Here is a 21,020-nt window from a genome sequence, read left to right on the forward strand (position 1 = left end):
CCTCCTCCCTTGTGGCACAGCCACAAACAGATGTGAAGCTTTCCCTTCTGTGTCCAATTAACCACAGTTTAGCATGTTATGTGCACCATAAATAGTGGTTAATATGAACCATGGTTTATTAAAATAAGCCGATTTCATCAAGGTTTGAACTTAGCTTGATTTGGTAATCCATAGGAAAGAATAGTTGCAGTTTGTCTGGTTCAGAAGAGATGCTAAACACGTCTGATCTTTTCCTTGACTGTGCCAGAAAAGAGGGGAGGGGGGAGTGCCCCAACCCAAGACTCATCTGAGTACTTTCCCATAATGATAAGATGGTTCTAGAACACCCTGGGCACAAATTCTGTATTACCACCAAATATATTATGAAGACACTATGCCCATTAAAAACAAAAACAAAATTCAAGTGGCAAATGTCAAGCTTCTATGTTTTAATGAATTATTTATGCAAGAGTTCATGGCCCAAACTCAGAAGAATTATCAACTAAGTTTCTAAACAAACTCAAATCGGTATAAACCTTGCTTTCTCACCCCAGGTATATTTCCTATGACCACAATACTTAATGCATCTAGGGAGAAAGGCCTTGATCCACATGGCAGCATGAAGGGAAGAGTTTGTTTGCTATGTGTTTTCTGGGGCTCTGTTTATATAATCAAACATTTAGCATTTCCTTATGTGTTTTATTTATTTATTTACTTGCCCTATATTGCCCACCATCCGAAGATCTTAGGGCAGTTTACAATATAAAAACACAAAAATATATACCACAGTAACAAACAAACACAATCACATTCCTGCCCAGTTTAAAAGGCCATAGATTGTTTAATTAGCCAAAGGCCTAGGAGAAGAGGAATGTTTTTGTCTGGTGCATAAAGATATGCAACAAAGGCACCAAGTGAGCCTCCTTAGAGAGTGCATTCCACAAGCACGGAGCCACCACAGAAAAGCCCTGAATATATGTTTTACATACATTATCAGAAATTTCTGTTAATACAGTGGTACCTTAGGTTAAGAACTTAATTCATTCTGGAGGTCCGTTCTTAACCTGAAACCATTCTTAACCTGAAGCACCACTTTAGCTAATGGGGCCTCCCACTGCCGCCGCGCCGCCGGAGCACAATTTCTGTTATCCTGAAGCAAAGTTCTTAACCCGAGGTACTATTTCTGGGTTAGTGGAGTCTGTAACCTGAAGCGTCTGTAACCTGAGGTACCACTGTACTATTACTGGGCTGTGGGGGCATTTGGTTTAATAGAATGACAATTTACCTAAGACCATACAGTAAGTTCATAAGCTAAAATTGAAATTGCGGACTCCACAGCTAACAGTTCATTTGCTTTGCCATTACACTAGCTCTTTTCCTCATAGAGATGAGAGCTCAAGGTTTACAACGTCATGGTTCTATGACTTGCTGTGTCAGCTCATGGAATGCTTGGGATGCTGTGTGCCATGCCAGTTTGAGGATAATATGTTACACTGAAAATGTTTTTGCTATACCAGGCAGGTATAACTGGCAGAAGTGTACTTAGGGCACTGGTGCTTGCCTCTCTTAAAGACAGAGACCATTCAACTTACAGGTCCAAACCCTCCACCGCTGGATTCCATTTCAGGGTTCTTATTCAGATCAATATGCTGTTGGGGTGTCTGACTGGTTGAAAGTCTCCAGGGTTCTGCCAAAACCTGAGAAAATAAGCAGAACAGCACAGTTAGCAAGGGGTGTAGCTCTACCAAACAACCCATTCCTTCTTCTACAAATATTTTCTTCTTTTGAAGCACTGGGTCTACAGTTTCCTAGTGGAAGCATGTCAGCAAGCAATTGTACTGTCACAATATTCCAATGTGCACCAGAATGAATGGAGATCATTAATTTTATTACTTCATATGCCACTTTCATGCCAAAATGTCTTCTGATTACACATCAGTGTGACTGGTATATTATAGGACATGTCAATGCTCTTTGACAAAGAAGCGTGCTTTAGATTTTCACATGATGAGCAACAGAGAATGCTGCCCATTAAAACTATGCTGTGCTCCAGCATGAATGTAATTCTGCCACTGAGCAGGAGCATTCGTGAAAATGTTGCTTTGTGGAAGATATTGAATACAGCTAGGTTGATGTGCATGTGTGTATGAACCATTGCACCACCAAAAATTCCTGTTCCCAACTAGCAATAGACTTAGGTTACAACAGCTCACAGAGCTCTCTCAATATTGGATATATTTGTAATCCTTGTTTGGAAATTTTGAAAAAACTTTTAGGAAGCTGTTTTATATTGAGTTAAACTATTTGTCCATATGGCCCACTGCTGTCTTTTCTTTTAAATGTTTATGAAAATATATTTATTTATTGATCATATAATTATGAAACATAAATCAGTTGTTTTAAATTAGGCTTAAATTACCTTTCTTTAAGACCCACAAAACTAGTTTCCTTCCATGCTTCAAAATGCCCAGAAACATGGCATCTTTTTGTATGTCAACCAAAAAATACAGTTCCCACTTCTTATGTGATCAGTAGCACATTATATCACTACTCACCTCCTTAAGGAAAGGAGATTCAACAGCGAGGTATTTGGACACCACATAAAGGCAGAAAAGGTGGCGATCAATGCCAGAACCAGTCATGGCAAGACGATACAAGTGCTGATGATTATCAGCAGCAGCCTTGAACAGAGCACGCTTCTTTTCAATCTGAGGATTAAGGGAGGGAAAATTCAAAATGTTCATTTTAAAATAGTATTAGAGTAACTTGAAAACCTAGAAAAAGGCAGAACATTATGGGCACATGCAGAGCTCTCTTTTAGCTTTCTCCGCCTTCAGTATCCTACTGCTACAGTATCCTATCACACTGCAAATGCTTTTTTTTTTTTTAATTCCAGGGATGTTTTGGTAACCCTGTTGAAATTCCTAATAAAGGGTAGTAGTAGGGGCCAGGGAGTAGGGAGTCATGGAAGGGTACTGTTGCACATATACAGATATCTATGTACTTCTCTGGATTGCAGAGTCAACTAGCAAAATTCAAATGAATGGTATGTTAACTTAATACATTAATGGATCTCTTCATAAATTAATGGATCCTTTCATAAGTCTGAAAAAATGTCCACATCAGTCAGTATGACTGTGATATTTCAAGACAGTCTCTCAAACTTTGGATTGGTTTGGAGAATATGGACAGTTCTTATGTAAAATTAGGGTACTTGTGTATATTGGACACAGACCAATGCAAAATAGTTCAGCTATTATAGGGCTGCCATATTTTAAAAGTTAAAATCGGGTCACAAAGTTGTTGAGCTTTTTTTCAGTGAATTCCGCCTGGACACTGTTTGTATGGCAACCCTAAGCTACCAGAACTTTATCCTGGGGACTACAGATTTGTCATTATACAGTAAACATTGATATATCCTTCTATAAATGCAACTACTATTCAATATTACTAAAAACTTTAGAGCTTCACATAGGGCCTCTATGAAGTCAGTCACATTCCATTGGAATGACTGGCAGAATTTTAGTGCACATGCCAATTTTTAAAACGTTGTATTACAGAAAATGTTTGAAATTAATTCACAGCTTATATTTTGCACTCCCATGGCATAATGAACACTACTTTTTCTCTCCACCTACTATCTGGAATAAGACACCAATAAAAAGGAAGCATTGATAATAATGTTGCTTGACACCCATTATTAACACATGACTGTTTAACTGCTTTAGAAATGAAATGATTTCCATAACCAATTTTACTATTGAAAACAAAAACTTCTTGAAGGAGTCAATGCTTGAGATCATGAGTCTGATTTAACAAAATAGCTGTACTAGTGGGAGGCAGAACAACGAGTTCCCCTTCCCTCATGCCCCACATCATCTCTGGGAAGGTTGGGAGAACTCTCCAGAACAGCTTATGGGGAGAGGGGAAGCAGAAATACTTGCACTGACAGAGCAACTGTATTGGCATGACGTTGAATTCCAATTGAGTCCTAATATAGAAACATGTGTTTTTTCCAATTTTCTCAGCTAGAGCATTTCATTACTGACCACCAGATGGTGCAAATCAGAAATGTTGGTTTTCCCATCCTTGATTTCACATTTATAGTAGCTTACAAATGTCTATTTCAAGATGCTTTATTTCAGAAAGGAAAAAACACACGCAGCATAAGATAGCATGCTTATAATATTTAATATGCTCTGTCTAAAAGAGGCGAGGCATATTTCAGATAAAGGTAAAAGTTGGATTTTGCTGCAGCAGAATTTCTTATTACAGTGGTGCCTCGCAAGACGAAAAGAATCCGTTCCGCGATTCTCTTCGTCTAGCGGTTTTTTCCGTCTTGCGAAGCAACCCCATTAGCGGCTTAGCGCTATTAGCGGCTATTAAAGGCTTAGCGGCTGAGCTGCTAAAAGGCTTAGCGGCTTAGAAAAGGGGGGGGGGAGCGGGGAAAAAATGGCAAGACTCGCAAGACATTTTCGTCTTGCGAAGCAAGCCCATAGGGAAATTCCTCTTGTGAAGCAACTCAAAAACGGAAAACCCTTTCGTCTAGCGGGTTTTCCGTCTTGCGAGGCATTCGTCTTGCGGGGCACCACTGTATTTTCTTGTATTCCTTACAGTTTCTCCTAACAATGGCTCCATATGGCCTGATGGCGCCATTGTAACTGCTATGATGGATAAGAAAGCAGCAATATTTGTTTCCCAAGAAGCTGCATGCAACTGTACATAAAAATAAAAGCAAAGCTATAATTGATTGCTACATTAAACTCACACTTTCAGTTGGATCATCCATAGCTTGCACAAATTTGCATGACTGGACAGTACATGAACGAACTGTTTCTGTTCTGCCTTCTCTGAATAGGCGGGTCATTGATGCTTCATATGTTAAGCAGAATTTCCCCATGTCCTAAAAATAATTCAGAGAGAGATTTAGATGCAAGCAGCAAGTTCAAGCCCTGAGAAACACTGGGTACATGCGACATATGCTGAATTAACATAAAGAATCCACAACCTAAAAATTATGCATCAAATTAATGACAAGGACTCATTTATAGTGTTGGTCTTTGTTCTGAGCATCTGATGGAAATATTATTTCCCTCAATGAGTTCTGTGTTCTCAATGATCTCTGTTAGAAGACTGGCAAGCGACACATTAGCTGAATGAGTACCTGCAGAAAAGTATGTGTGCATTGTGTATGTGTCCATCTCTCATACATGCACACCAGCTTCATGGATGTGTGCAGAAAAATATATGGGGCATGTATGTGTATGAGCACATATCCCACATATTGGTGAGATGCCATTATGCACCCAGTAAGCAATACCTTGCATCACTCATGTCAGTGTGATATTCTACATGGCTGCATGGAACCAGTTTCCATAAATAGAGAAAGAACATGCATGTGTATGTAGGAAGACTTTCAGCACCATATTATGTTTCCTATTGAGACAAGGTATATCCAGTAGGGCTTAGTTTACAAAGGAGTAAGCCTCAGCGCCTAGGGCTTGCCGATCAAAAGGTCGGCGGTTCGAATCCCCGCGGCAGGGTACGCTCCCGCTGCTCGGTCCCAGCGCCTGCCAACCTAGCAGTTCGAAAGCACCCCCGGGTGCAAGTAGATAAATAGGGACCGCTTACTAGCGGGAAGGTAAACGGCGTTTCCGTGTGCGGCTCTGGCTTGCCAGAGCAGCGATGTCACGCTGGCCACATGACCCGGAAGTGTCTCCGGACAGCGCTGGCCCCCGGCCTCTTGAGTGAGATGGGCGCACAACCCTAGAGTCTGTCAAGACTGGCCCGTACGGGCAGGGGTACCTTTACCTTTACCTTTTTATACTGTCAGCCCTCTAAACTGGAGTTCCCTAGCTTCTTAGCTTTTCTTCATTAGGAAAAGCCATTACTACTCTGATGTTTGTCTACTGAGAAGTAAGTCCTATTGAGTTCCACCGGGCTTGCTTCAAGGTAAATCTGCACTGGATTGTCCCTGCAGTTGTGTTTTTCCGTATTCTTTCCAGATCTTCCATGTGCTTTTTGAGAACTGAATTCCATGTTAAGGATCTTCAAGGAGGAACTCTCTCAAAAACATTTTGAAAACCAAGGTATGCAATGCTGATTAGATCACTCATGTAAACATACTTCTTCAAACCTATGATTCATTGAGAGCTATATGAGTAAGACTTGGCTTTTTTGAGAAAGCATAAGCATGGATTTGACAAAGGCATAGGTTATTAATAATTTTGCAAGGAATGTGAGTTACACAATTATTCTAGGGATCCATAAGTCTCTTTACTGTAGGCAACTGATATTTCCATACTAGCTTTCCCACACAGAATTAGCCATCCTTTGTTAACTACCTTTTAATGGAGCAGTCTGGTAATGTTAATGTCAAAGCATTGCATCCCAGTATTTTCTGTGATGTCATGTTTCTGCGACCTTATTTGTGACTTTTTAAATATGGTACAATGCAACAGCAGTCCCAGCCTATCCAGTGTAGGCAGGTGAAACACCCTGAATGTGTTTCAGAAAAAGATTGCCATTTGCAGATTCAGCCCATTTTATTTTTTGCTTTTTGATACTGCTCGCAGATAAGCGATGAACTGCTCCTTAAGTTTCTGTTCCTGGGGAAGGAGACAGTCGCAGCACTTTAATTACTCGTTTCCTTGCATTATTATTTTCTCATTTATAATGCATTCTTTCATTAAAGAGAAATGAAAGGAAACCATTATTTAAAGTGCACACAAACACACAGATAGATATTTCTTTTATAAAGTATCTCATACAGAACACCATGCTGAGGATACTTACCCGGTAATGAGCAAGCTGCAGGGCAAGTTGCACAAATGCATCAGGGCTAGTCTTTGTTTTCTTCATCAATCCTTTCCCAAATGTGTCAAAAGGAAAAGAATGGAAATCCACATCCTCTGCTAGAGGCCTTGCCACGGCCAGGGACCTCTCAATCACTTCTTGGCACTAAACAGTAGCAAGTGTTACATCACAAAAATAGTTCCACGCATTTTATATTTTCATTTTTATTATTAATTACCCACCCTTCACCCTGAGGTCCCAGGGCAGGTTAAAACACAGCATTTAAAACAGTTTAAGAAGATGAAAATTTAATATTTTTGTTTAGCAATTTAATTTTGATTTGGAGCTTAGTTTCAAAAGTAACAGTTTCCTGCAATTCACACAAATGGAACTTTGCCATGAATCTAGTAAAAATTCTAGCATGGAAAGATTTATTGATTCTCTATTGTTCTGAGTATAAAACCAGCATCACTTAAAATAAAAGAAATGTTTCTAGTCACCTGCCCCTCACTCCTAACCCCATTCTATTTACCAGTGCTGGACAGTTCCTTTAGTTTGTTGTACGAAAAGATAACCAACAATTAAATAGCAAATGCATTTCAAATATATTTTTATATGAATTCTGAAAAATGTTATGAGTGTACAAACAAATTGTACTACTTAAAAAGTACAATTTTGAAAAATATTACTGAGTTATGCCAACAAATGTTGTCAAACACAGTTTAAATGAAGCTTTTAACTGGTTTTTAAATGGTTTTCTTTTGATTCAGTGCTTTTTGAATATGGCAACTTGTTTCATTAGTGTGTGTGTGTGTGTGTGTGTGTGTGTGTGTGTGTAACTGATTGGTGTGTTTTTTAGCTAAATCGTGTGTTTTTTACTTCATGTTGTAAGTTGCCTGCACTGGGAGAAAGGCAGGATATTAATTAATTAATTCAATAATTTCTGTTATCTGCATTTGAAAACATATTAAAAAATAACAAGAATTATAATGTGCAACACTATTGGGTTTTCTTCCTAGCAGATCTCATGAAAATACATCTCTTGATTAATTTAAGTCCTAGCTAGACAATAGCTATCTTTACTGAAAAATGGACAGATGAGCACTTCAATCAGCAGGATGAAAGTTGCAATATTGATCCAGAAGTGGCTTTGCACTTACTTCTTCAGGGATTTCCCACTGCAGTCTGGTAGGCATAGGAATGCCTGAAATAGCTTCTCCTTTGCAATGGCCATCTTCGGTGTAGCCCAGCTCAAGACAGTCGGAGGACATCACATTCTGGGAATGAGTTCCGGGTTGGAAGAGGGAAGCAAGGAAAGCACATCATTACATACACCATAAATACACTGTTGTAGAACATGAAACGTGCTTAAATCACTATAGAAAACCTCTGAGATTAAAAAAAAAGGATATAGAGGGAAAAAAGAGGATCAGCACCCTTGTTATTGCTACTATTTTACAAAACTTATTGTACCTTGAGCTGTTTAAAATTGCCAACCTTGCCTTTCAGCATTTGATACTTATCTGCATTTAAGTGCACTTAAATCTCTTCTGATTGTTACTCGGATAATTTTGGGGGTGAATATGTGTGCACGTTAAAGGTGACCACCCCAGAAACCGTGGAATGGAAGCAAACACTGGTTGAGAGAACTCCTGATTCACCATTCAAGCAGGCCAAAAGGTTTGCTTTAAGGGCAGAAATGTATCAGTCTGTGCAGGAACATGGGAACAGAAGGCTTAGAAATGCTTTAGTCAAATTGAAACCATGCACCAGGCTGAAGAAGATACAAGGTTTATTAGTAGCTCTGAGTGACCTCCTTGAGAAGCCGACACACTGATAAGGCTTAGGACACACTGATAAGTCAATGCCTAAAACAATGGAAAACTGTTTCTATGTTTACCCTGTGGCCTATCATTTGCCAATACAGAACGAAATTTTAGTTGTGAGCTGGGGGGGGGGGGGGGAATAAAGGAATCTGAGCAACAAAATGTTTCACAGACATTAGGGAACAGAGATAAGTGGTATTTTCTTCTTTTGACTTCATCTAAGCTTCGTCTTAGTTCTACAGAAGAAGGCTTTTTAAATGTATTTTTGTGCTGTAACTTTTCTCTTCTCTGGAACACAGAGAGAAGAAAAGCGCTTTTAGATTCCATGCCCACTGCTTGCAATAATGTTACACTGAGCTAAGCTTTTTAAGTACTGTACCACGTTTAATTTTGGTTTGCCTCCACTTTGAATAGTCACACACTCACCTCCCAAAGATGGCCAACAATAGGAGCATCTGCCCAAGAATGTTCCGTATTCAGGCCCATTTTAGCATTCTTAAACACTACAAGAGTGAATGACTTGTCAAACCACCTATAAGAGACAGAAAGTTCCCACAACATTGTGTTAATGAAAGCTATACCTTTGCAAATAAAGACTTGCTATTCACCTAAAAAGAAAAGTTAGATTTACCATACATTTATAGCAGCAACTTCAAAGTGAAATGAGTAATGAACGCAAGGTTGATCAGTATGAAATAAGAACTTGTGAAACTTAACATACATGATATGAAAGCCATGTAGGCTCTGGGCAGCTGAAGTGAGCAGCTGCATCACATATTACAAAAAATAAAAAGCAGGTAAGATTAGTTAACATAGCAAAATAGTTTGTTTTATCCAAGTTTTACAACAGGCAAATCTACAACACAGTCATTCCCTCTTCCCAGGAAGTGTATTCTGCGGTGGAAGGGGCTAGGGAATTCTTAGTACCCTCACCAAGAAGGTACAATCCCTGGCAATCACTGAGAGAAACTATGTACTTATGTGTATGAAACACATATTTGTAAATAAATATCCAGGGGCACTTCACTAAAGGTTAGAAATGCGACATTCATCAAATGCTTAAAAAAGAAAATCTAGAGCTAAGAAAAATATCACAAACACATCTCATCTAAAAAAAAAAGAGAGAAAAGAAAAGAATTATTGATTTAAATATTTTAATGGTCCTTAAGTAAAATATGTAACAAACTATATTAAAGTAAGTTATGCCTTTCATACACATGGCACTGAACAAAAAACTGTTTTGTTTGTGCCATTTTGATTCTCAGTGTAAGAGATAATACAGTAAGCCCACAACTTACGTGAGGGTTATGTTCCAGCGATTGCACCTAAAGCCAAAACCATGTACATTCAAAACACATTGGGTTTAATGGCGAGTGGGATTGCTAATGTCATTTCCCCCAGAACCCCACCCACTTTCCACCCTCATTCATTCATTCATTTAGTCAGGTACGTAAAGCTGACTGTGCACAAGTTAAATGTGTGTAAGCTGTGGGCTTACTGTATCAAAGTTCCAGGATAAAATATAAAGCTACCACTATGTATGAACAAGGCAAGCAGGACACATATATAGAAAAGCGAAAGATCCTGTCTGCTTCCCACACCCCAAAATACCTGTCATAGCATTTGCCATGTAGAAGTGCCTTTGCATAGGTGTCCATTGATGTCACCGGATCCTCTTCCCTGTAACCCTGAGCAGTGTCATCCAAAGTCACAAAGAAAGCTGCCTTTTCAACAGCATCCAAAGACTGCTTGTTCTTTCCGCGGGCAAAATATGTCTGGCGAGCCTTAGCCCAAGGTACTCTGCCAGAAAAATATAAACAGAGACATTATGCCAAGTCAGTGAATGCAACTAACCTTACAACCACCCTCTTTTAAATCAGATTCAAAGTAGTGCAGGAGAAAAAGAAGAACCAACACACTCTGAAGGTGAAAAATGCAATGTCCACAGATAGTGAAGTCTAAAATGGAAGGTGCACACAAGCTCTCTCAAGTTTATATGGACACACTATTCAGTGGCTTAAAATATGATAGTGTCTCTGGGCAGGTTCAGATGACCTTTATCCCTAGAACTTCTGTGTGCAGCAAGTTCAAGCACATGTCTCAGGCTTCTGAGTCTCCAGCCCTGCTCCTCTAAAGATGCACAGAATGCTATCTGAACACAATGATCCCATGCTCAATGTGGAATCTCCCTATCCATGCATTACAAGTCCGAGATCCACAGATGGCAAGTACTGGGTCCTCAAAACGTTACAAAATTGTCCAGACCACTAAACACACTATATACTTGCCATCCCAAGAAATATCACTGGGTGTACCCAGCAAATTCTACAATGCAACTATTAATAAATTGTTTGTAACCCTCCTCAGCTTGAGAAGCCCAGATACACTGTGCTAAGATGTCAGTCAGTCCATCTTACAATAGTATAAATACAAAAGCACTTGAAGACTATATGGAACAGACTATACAGAATAATAACAGGGATAGTCAGCAAACATTTAGGCAGCTATAGATAAACATGAGTTTGACCAAGCTGCGGGAGGCCGTGGAAGACAGGAGTGCCTGGCGTGCTCTGGTCCAGGGGGTCACGAAGAGTCGGACACAACTAAATGACTAAACAACAACAACAACAAGCAGAAAGACTCTTAAAGCTGAGAGTAGCCCCAAATTGTTTTCCAGTTTTGAGAAATGATTGGCAATTGTTTTGGGGTGTCATACCTGTCTCCTGCCGTAAGAGCAGCTAACTTCTCTTCCCCTGGCTGGGGCTCTGATTTGTCATCTAGAATCCACTGCATCTGCTGTTCAATCTCCCGGGGTTTCAGCAGTCTGCCATCATAGTACAGCCATACTTTGTAATAGCATCCCTTATGGTACACAACAATGTGCTTGCTGTCTTTTATATGCTGGATAGTGTCTAGAATTGCAACCCAAAGTTTGGAAATGAGCAAAGATTTCCGTAATGTTTAAACTTAACATCTGTGGAGTGCTCAGCTCCAAACTGCATACATTATTTCATTATTTCACATCTTAAATTCATTTACGGAGTTAGGATGTCATCCAATGATGTAGCCTCATTCACAGAAGGACTTCTGTTTTGCAATGGCACTTTGCCTCCCAATGCTCCCCATGTGCTCACCCCAAAATCTGCTCCAGAGGACTGGGAAACAGAACAGATTTGGGGGAAACATGAAGGGAGAGGGAGAAGCTCCACTGCAAAAGCATAAGCCCTTGTGCGAATGGGATGACTTCATTGGATGCAGCCCGTAGACTTACAGCTATACACTATTTGTTCATATTCATGAAGATGTCCAATATTAAAACAAGCACTGTGCTGTACCAAGTTGTCATTCTAAACCCTGCAATCTCCTATATGCACAGGCAGCTTTCTTTTGCATAGCTCAGAGTATCCAACTAACTATTCTGGAACCTCAGCAGCTGAATGGAGTTAGGTGCAGCACCGCATTCCAGTCAAGCACCGATCAAGACACTTGGACAGCTGAGTAGACTGTACTATGGACATTCTGACAATGAAAACATATATATTCAGAAACACACGTATCCATACTTTTACTCAAAGCTGTATCTGTATTCCTGCTTGCTATTCCCCAATAATAGTAGTAATGATTCCAACAATCACTGGTTAAGGAGAGTCCTCTCATGTGACTTTGCCACTCTTTTTTCTTTCTTTTTACATGGAAAGTAAACGGAAGTGACCACATGGGGGAATTGTTCCCCATATCAAAGCCAGTAACTAGTTTTCTGTCTGAAGTTTTCAAGTGTTCTCTAACAAACCTTGATATGGAGCATGATAGTATGTCTAATTATGACTGGAGGTAAAACTACATATCCTAAGATAATTTAACATTCTATGGGCTGTATTCAACTAACTCACTGTTCTAGCGTCTATGGCATTTCCCTCCCACAGGGGGATGAAACCTATCTCCTTAGTGGTACACTGAATGCAAGCCTATGTTTTTTTTTACAGTCAAGGAATGTAAATGCGAGAAAATTCAAGCTATGGAAAAAAAAGAGATGCAGATATCAAACCTTCAACCAGGATGCAGTATAGTAACTGGAAAATTAACTATCACACAGAAAAAGCACTCCTTTTGTAGAAGTAATACACTCAAAATAAAGCCAGAAATCTGCGATTCATTGTCAAATTTTGATCACTATTTGTCATTACCAAAAGAACAGCATGCTTAGCAATGATTTAAGATAAATGAGTAATGAAATTAGAAATATTACCAAGAACATTAGTAGTGATTTTAGGTAACTGAGAGCATATTCGGAAAAAGTTTGCTTATTTTCTGTGATTCTATTATTTAAAAACGGGGCAAAATGGGGCAAAATGTTGGGCTTATTACCAGTTGAATTAATAACTGCATTATGAAGTGTTTCATGGCACTTTTGCAAGGTCCAGTTCAAGGAAGTATATGAACCATCTGAGTCTGTTTCTATGCACAAGCTGCATTTTTCTCAACTAAATTATTTCACATTAGAAGACATTACATTTATCATAAGGCAGATCCAGTTTCTTATTAACATTAGAAAATTAAAATTAATACACCTTTACCTACTTTTCTTACTCTGGTTTGACAGGCTACCTATTTGAGATAAACTGTGCGGATGAAGAGCTCTGAAATAACATTTCCAGAAAATAAAGGGGAGCCCTGCTATGCATGTCTATAAAAGGGGTGGGAAAGAGGAGGTGCTCACATTATTTTCTTCCTATTGTAATGAGGCTCAGCTGAAAGATCTCACCACATGCAAAGCAAAAAAGAAAGAAGGATCAACAGATACAAAAGCAGAGTAATTCTAATGGTGAAATATTCTCATTAGAATTACTCTGCACAAACCAATAGAATTACTCTGCTGTTGATCCTCTGCTGTTGATCTGTTGATCCTTCTTTCTTCTTTGCTTTGTGATCCTTATTCCCTAATTGTGACCCAGCATGTGCAGCACTGGGGGGAAATGGAACCAATCTCTCAGCATCAAGAACTATTTTGTTCTTGACCAACACAATTTTATCAGTAGAAAACAAGTTCATTAGAAAAAATATTTTAAGAATGCATTCCCTGTTTGGGGTGACTTGACATACTGACCCTTCACCCCATTCCTGCAAGCCAATTTTAACACGCCATGTGAAAGGTATTCATCGGCTTCATGAAAATCTGCTCTCTTAAATCTATGGGGAGAGGTGTTAGTCCACCTTTCACAAAAATGGAGCATAGAGTTCCAAGGCTTTCTCTGTGGTAGTACCTACACTCTAGGATGTATTTTGATCAGAAGCTCACCTAGACACTTCTCTCATTGTTTGGTGGCTGGTTAAAACCTGACTCTTTAAGAGGGCTTTTTAGTCACAGCTGAAGGTTTCTTGAATTGATATTATGCTAATATATTTAGGACCAGATTTTTAAAAGTGCATTTGTGAGGTTTTTATTGCTTTTTTAGAAGTATTTTTATATCATCATTTTTATCATGATTTATGAAGTACAGTATACCACTTTGAATTTAGTTTTGGCAACACAGAAGAGGCATAGAAATGTGATCTACAAACCAAAAAATACATTTAAATGATTCAACACCTGTTCAGGAACACACACACACACAAACAGTTCTAGGAAGTGACAGCAAATGGGAACAGATTCCTGTACCAACTCTCATCATTCATTATAATACGCCTCAATGTACTTAGTAGTGCGTTTGCACAACACTGAAATGGTTCATAACTTTTAAGAACTGGATCTTATTAGCATATTATAATGCAAATTATGGTGATTTCTCTGATGGAAAAATCACACAGCCTCACAAGATACGCAAATGTTGTAGGCTTAAATTATCTGCTACATACATAGAAGATTAGGATGCAAAAGTGGGGAGGCAAAAACATTGACAGGATTGACAGGACTAACACTGTACCTGTCTCTGTGCCTGGTAAACGGCAAGTGTTGAACAAACGTTCATACTGAGAAGAGCACATTGGGATGGCATTGTAAATCATAAGCTGAAAGGAAAAAAGGAAAGTCAAAGAACCCATACTGGGTAGCAAATCATTTCCCGGGAGCACCTTTATTTTTATTTTTTTTAAGAGAAAGAACAGGGACAGCACATAATCATACAAGGTGAACCAGGTGAGAAAGGTATTTGAAATGTGGATCAGGATTTTATCAACGGCTGCCACATATTTCAAGGGTACAAGTCACTCCATTCTCCTTGGGCTGCACACACTGCAAATATGAATGTTTGTTATTAGAACGGTATACTCAAGAAGAAATTCTGGAAGTATTTCAATTCTTTGATGTTCCTTTTCTTCAGCTGATTCTGCTTACCTGTTTCCTCTCCAGGAATACGGGATGTATTAAACATCCTCTCCCATTGTGCTGAGCAGAGTGGAACAGTGGATCCCATCAGAAGAATCTATGCCGCAAACGAGTGTTATGATTGCGTTTCACAAATGGAGTTAAGCACGTGAAGAAAAAAACACGTGTGAATCAGAAAGAATGCCAGAAGATTTGCGGATCCTTGGGGCCACTTCACATCTCATTTCCACAAGAGGAAATTGTGGCTCACCAACCTTCATCAGTTAATATGTATATTCCACAGCATGTAAAGGTAAAGCGACCCCTGACCGTTAGGTCCAGTCGTGACCGACTCTGGGGTTGCAGCGCTCATCTCGCTTTATTGGCCGAGGGAGCCGGCGTACAGCTTCCGAGTCATGTGGCCAGCATGACTAAGCCTCTTGTGGCGAACCAGAGCAGCACACGGAAACGCCGTTTACCTTCCCACCGGAGTGGTACCTATTTATCTACTCGCACTTTGACGTGCTTTCGAACTGCTAGGTTGGCAGTACACGGCATGTACACACATGCAATTTCCCTGCAGGAGGCTTTATGCTTGTGCATTTTCAGTATGCCAGCTTCCAAAATCCCTTTTATTATTATTTTCTCCCTAGTCCTCTCTCTCGTCTGCCAATGGTAGAGTCTGCAGAAGTTCTTCCAATTGCTCTTAAGCTGCCATATACATTCCAAAATTTATCCCTTTTCTGCACCCTCCAACATTATGCTGCATTGTGTTCATATCAATCAAAATGAGGGCTGCCACTAAGATTTTTTTAAAGTCCTTTAAATGTCATCATTTCCAAAATCTGTGATCATTTTCAAATCTCTTTTAATAGACTTTATCTGTATCTGTATTACAGTAAAGATTAACTTTCCTGGCCCCAGGTGCCACTAAGAGGTGCCACTAAAATGCCTCCTACAAAGAAATATAGAAATCACGTACTAAAACTGAACAGGAAGAGTAGCTTTCTTTATATAGACTGTTCATGGAAACTTGAAAGGTAGTCCACTTTTCAAGTGGCCCTGCTCCATGCACAGGACAGAATTCTCCATATCTGCTGTGAGAACAGGGGGAGGGTGCCCTATGGCTTGTAATGAATAGGAGTATTGAATGAACATATTAGAACCCCTCCCAAAGTTCTGGAGCCAAGATGGGAATTCTATTGATATCAGCTAGGCAGCATTAGAAGCCGTGTTGAGTCCAAAGAAGAAGAGTGGGACCCTAGCCAAGGGATCTTCACTGGCTTGCCGTTTAAACCAATTTTCATTTGCATCAATTTGTTCCCCAGCAATTCAACAACCTCATGGTTTCACTTGCTTGCTATGGGATGCACATTTAACTGTGGTGGACAAATCATGTCTTACATTTGAAAGTAGGAGGCTTCATTCCTCCTCTGAGTTACTTTTAAGCAAGTGATGAGGCTTTTCTTATATCCATCAGACCCAAACGTGTGACTATTATTATTTTTTAAATGTACATACTGGCTGGATTTGTTGTCTGTCCAGTTTTCTTCTGTATAGCAGTATGGAATGGATAGCATTGCCAGCTCTAGCTGCCTGTATACTGGTAGGAGTAAAATAGAGGAAATCCTAAAGGATAAAGAGAATGGACAGGGATGAATGTTAGCAGAGCCGTATGTGCTCAAGAACACAAATGTTATCACAAATGCACACAACCCTACTGCTCACTGTTGAAAGGCAAGCTTCACATGTATTTATTTTCATTTATACATAGTTCACACAACACAACAGCACCAGCTGCACACAAGCTTCTACTTTGTTAAGCCTTTGCTAGTAGTCACTGTCTTATTCACATGTAATAAAGAATAGATTACTTGACTTCTGTTGCACCAAAGTGCATGTAGAGTTGCAGGTCAGTAAGTATGACATTCACTGAAAGTCATCTTCAGAAAACATCTTCCACCTCATTAATCAAGACACCAACTTGGTTTGCACATCACGCTAAGGCAAACCATGGCTTAGTGTGAATGTGTGAGCATGTGTGCTCCCAGAGATGAGACGGAAGTTGCTTCACTCCACCCTGGTAATTTTGCTGCTGAGATTCATGGAGTTAAGCTATAGCTGTCCAAAGATGGGCTCATGGCTTTGCCCTCTCCAGACTAAACAAAAGCTGTAACCATGGTTTGTCCAGGAAAGCCATACTGCAAGCCTAACACGTTAAGCTAAACCTAGGCTTAGTTCAATGTGGTACAGCAGCAAAATGACTAGGCAGGAGGGAAGAGGTCGAGATCCCCATGCCTGGGGCTCACTCTTACCACAGTTTGGCTTAGTGTGACATGCAAACAGGGCAATATCTAGTATTCTATTTCCAGTCCTCAGGGAGAGTTCCTGAATTTATGTAGTCAAAACATACATGAACAAGAAGGAGCTATCAGCAGATGACATATAATTTAAAAAAACACACAACTTAACAGGATAACCCTCCCTTTCAAAACAAACAAACACCCAAGCCAAATGAGGATGGACATGGAATACTGACTGACCATTGTGGAATGGCTTGCAAAACGCTTTGGTTAGCAAAACTGAAAATGAAAACATCCTAAAAGACGGAATCCCAAAAGAGCTCACTGTCGGCTGAGTGTGCTTTGTAGTCACAGAACAAAGCATCTGGTGGGCTGGGGTTGGGGAAATGGAAAATTGGGATCAAGGAGTGGAATGGAATATTCTGAAAAGGGGCATGGCTGGCACCTTAAACTGGAGCGCTCTAAATTGCACCATTTCATACTGTTTTCTCTAACAGCAAACTTGATGACCTTACGTCTCATAGACAAGGAAGCGATTTTTTACCCTTGCAGGGGGACTCCCCAGACATGTAGAAAAAAATGATTTTAAAATACCCTCCCAAAAACAGCCTCTTAGTCATACCAGAATCTAATGCTACAATGCAACAGAAGTGCACATGCTGGGAAGATTATGCATAATGAAGCAACCCCAAAAGTGAGTTGCTTCAGTTCAGGCATCTGGCATGTGACTTGGTGTACAATTTAGGATGTTATGCCAGCTAAATTACATGCCCACAGAGCAGAGAACCTATGGCCTTCCAGTTGTTGTTGGGAATACAGCTCCCATCAGCCTCACCATGGCAATAATCAGGGATGGTGGGAGTTGTAGTCCAGCAACAACTGGAGGGCATCAGGTGTCCCATCTCAGCCCTAAAGAAAGTGGCTCTGTGGGAGAAATGATGACGCCTTCAAAATTGTACCATTTACTCACCATTGCAAAATAATTACTGTTCACCATAATTGGTCCACGGCCTCGGAGGTAAATGTATTCTTCCCACCAATCACTAACCTATAAGAACAGTGAAAGAGATCAAAATAATTAATCAGTGACATTCACCAAGTAAAACAAAGTGCCCCAGTTACTGGGACATCAATACACTAAACACCTGGATACACTTTGATTCTGAAAATGAAAACTGAATACAATCTCAGTATTATTTTCTACTTTTGCTAGAGAGCGAAACAAAAAATTATCAAGAACATCTGAAGGGCAATTTCTCTGATATTCAATAACCAAATGGAGTCCTTCTTTAGAAAGATCTCACTAGTAATGTTGGTACAAATTATTGAAGGTCGATTTCAAAACATTCCACTGGAAAAATGGTTATGTCCATGTGGAGATGGCAGTATTGAGTCAGTGGCTCATGTGCTTCTGGCTTGCACTCTTTATAAAGATTTGAGGAGTGAGGTTATTGCCCCTCTATTATTGTCCATGCCAGGTCTATCAACCAATGCTACTGTGTCCTTTCTTTTAGCAGCTCAAGAAGATCAGGTGACAGCAAAAACTGCAAGGTTTTTAGCGGGGGCAATTAGAAGAAGTTCTATTATTTTATTATTGATGTAAACCTCCAAAATGTATTTTGTCTAGTTAAGTTTTTAACCTCTACCTTCAGTACATTTTATTTTATTTTATTGCTATGGCTAGTGGCTGATGCAAATAAAGATTCTTCTGATTCTGATTCTCACCAGAATTAACTGAGTTGTTCAACTAGCCTACTCCCAGTATCAAGTAGCTTCTAGGTACCTGATGCTTGGTGCAATTGGCTAAGGCAGAGTTAAGGATCTTATTAACCAGAGAAGCATCTGTGAATCAGTAGCATTGTGCAATGCCAAACTGGTTTGCCACATCAGCCCTGAGCTGTGGAAACAACATTTGAGACAGGTGCAAGAACAAACAGGCAGTTTTGCCTAGAGTCAGACGGAGAACCTAAGAGTTTCAGCATTTGCATGTGGCTTACAAGTTTATTTTCACCATGCAGGAAAAGGCGGCTAACATAAGGGTTCAACAACTTAAGATAATTAAGCTTCATTATGAGATCAAACTAGTAATTTATTATGACCCAATATACCTGTATGCTGTCAATACAGTTATCAGCCTTCCTAGCAGCAGGAATACAGATGATGCTTGCATAAAAAAGCACCGGCCCCAGTGCTATGCCATTCGTTGAAAATGGTGGGATTACTATAAATATATTCCATTAAAACCTTTTAGAAGTCTTGACTATCTCCAGTCTCTGCAGTCAACACAAGAAACATAATTTCTAGAACTGAAATGCTATCTTTTATTCTAAGTAGAGAACCTTGGAAAATTTTAAAATTCAGGAATGAAGATTTGAGAAGCTTTTAACTGCATGACTTCATGAAAGCATTCAATTCATTTACTTACATAGTTTGTAGCCCACCAAGATTTCAGTTTCAAGTACCATTGTAGCTTTGGTCCTAGATTATGTGCAAAATCTTTGCCAAGGCCTTCCATCCTTTTAAATTCCTCATCGTTCATAAGTGGTCGAACTGATTCCAAATACTGGAATTGATAAGAAGAACTGGTGTCAATGCAGAAGGGTGTACCAAAACCAAGTCAGTAATTTACAACAGAGCAGCAGCAACTGGCAATGGGATACAGTGGGATGATCAGGAGAAACCCTAGTTACAGGATTTGTTGATGCTGTTGCAAGTCATCACTGGGAACCTGAGAAACAAGCTAACAAGAACAACATCAAGAAGATGGAAACAAGTCTCTGTAAGAAAATAAGCGAGCAAGAGAGACTTGAAGAATGTCAAACTATCTGTTGCTTATATTTCCATTCAAACTACGATTAAAAAGTGTTTGCATCTACCGTCACCTTGTAGAAAATACCTGGAAATATTTTGTAGGTTGTTTTGTTTTGACTAGAAGATCTTCCAAATGGAGTTGCTAACCCGTGGCATTGTTTGCATGCATTGTTTGGAACTCCAGCTCACATCAGCCCCAGAGAGTGTGGCAGGTGATAAAGGATGATGGGAGTTTGAGTCCCACAACATTTGGAGTGCCACAGGTAAGCCATCCCTGAAGCAGATCATGTTGTTGTTTAGAAGAATCGACTCTTTATTGGAAGGTGTCATTCTCTCTATTCTGATGTTCAGGTGAGAGTGCCAATGTTTGTGCAGCAAAAACAGCACCGCACAAACGCACATAAGAGGGAAGTGTTAGCAGGTGCTGTGGAGACATGAAGCTTGCAAAAGTACAAAAAAAAAACCCTATGGTGAAAGGAGGAAACCCTTCAACTCCGACGAAGGTTAACACAACTGCACATGGGTCATAAATTGCACCTGACTCATCCTACAAAGAACTGTGGAAACAAGGTTTGTGTGGCAGGCCCCCAACAGCCATTGTGCAGGCATGAGGCTGTGTGTGCTGGTAAAAGGAAAACTGGGGGTGGGGGAGGTGAACAAAGGGCCAAGGACACAAGATGGAAGAGTCTAGAGCAGAGAAAGCTTAGTGGGGGAAGGGGAAAGAGGCACGACAAAAGTAGGAAAAAAGAACAGGGCATGCGGAGAGATAAAGAAACAAATGAGACAATAGGGGAAGGAATGAAGTGAAGACAGAGCAGGAACAGACTGGAGAGGAGGAAATAGCAGCACAACTGACAGGAGAGGAGAGGAAAAAGGAGAAGTGAGAAAAAGCTGGAAGAGTGGAAGAGGAGTTACATATAAGGGAAAGGAAATGGGAGAAACTAACCCATTAACTGAGCTCTAGCTTATAAGCTATCAAGTCACATTTTAAAGCTTATGGCAAAT

The 21,020-nt window shown here is 39.9% G+C and overlaps 1 protein-coding gene across 2 annotated transcripts in view; it reads right to left on the minus strand.

Moving 5' to 3' along the window:
- Window positions 1-21,020, minus strand: part of CPT1A (carnitine palmitoyltransferase 1A) — a 50,467-nt gene that overhangs the window by 4,688 nt on the left and 24,759 nt on the right. The window contains exons 6-17 of one of the 2 annotated variants that reach the window (XM_028735929.2): window positions 19,630-19,767; window positions 18,175-18,252; window positions 16,423-16,530; window positions 14,932-15,019; window positions 11,317-11,512; window positions 10,212-10,400; window positions 9,027-9,132; window positions 7,935-8,051; window positions 6,775-6,939; window positions 4,748-4,882; window positions 2,535-2,687; window positions 1,572-1,676 (exon numbers count right to left, since the gene is read on the minus strand). In XM_028735929.2, coding sequence (XP_028591762.1) covers window positions 1,572-1,676; window positions 2,535-2,687; window positions 4,748-4,882; window positions 6,775-6,939; window positions 7,935-8,051; window positions 9,027-9,132; window positions 10,212-10,400; window positions 11,317-11,512; window positions 14,932-15,019; window positions 16,423-16,530; window positions 18,175-18,252; window positions 19,630-19,767 — 1,578 coding nt within the window. Of the gene's footprint in view, window positions 1-1,571; window positions 1,677-2,534; window positions 2,688-4,747; window positions 4,883-6,774; window positions 6,940-7,934; window positions 8,052-9,026; window positions 9,133-10,211; window positions 10,401-11,316; window positions 11,513-14,521; window positions 14,607-14,931; window positions 15,020-16,422; window positions 16,531-18,174; window positions 18,253-19,629; window positions 19,768-21,020 lie in introns of both variants that reach the window. The other variant, XM_028735941.2, reaches the window with a different exon arrangement.

Source organism: Podarcis muralis, chromosome 1, assembly GCF_964188315.1.
Source record: "Podarcis muralis chromosome 1, rPodMur119.hap1.1, whole genome shotgun sequence".
Classification (NCBI taxonomy): domain Eukaryota; kingdom Metazoa; phylum Chordata; class Lepidosauria; order Squamata; family Lacertidae; genus Podarcis; species Podarcis muralis.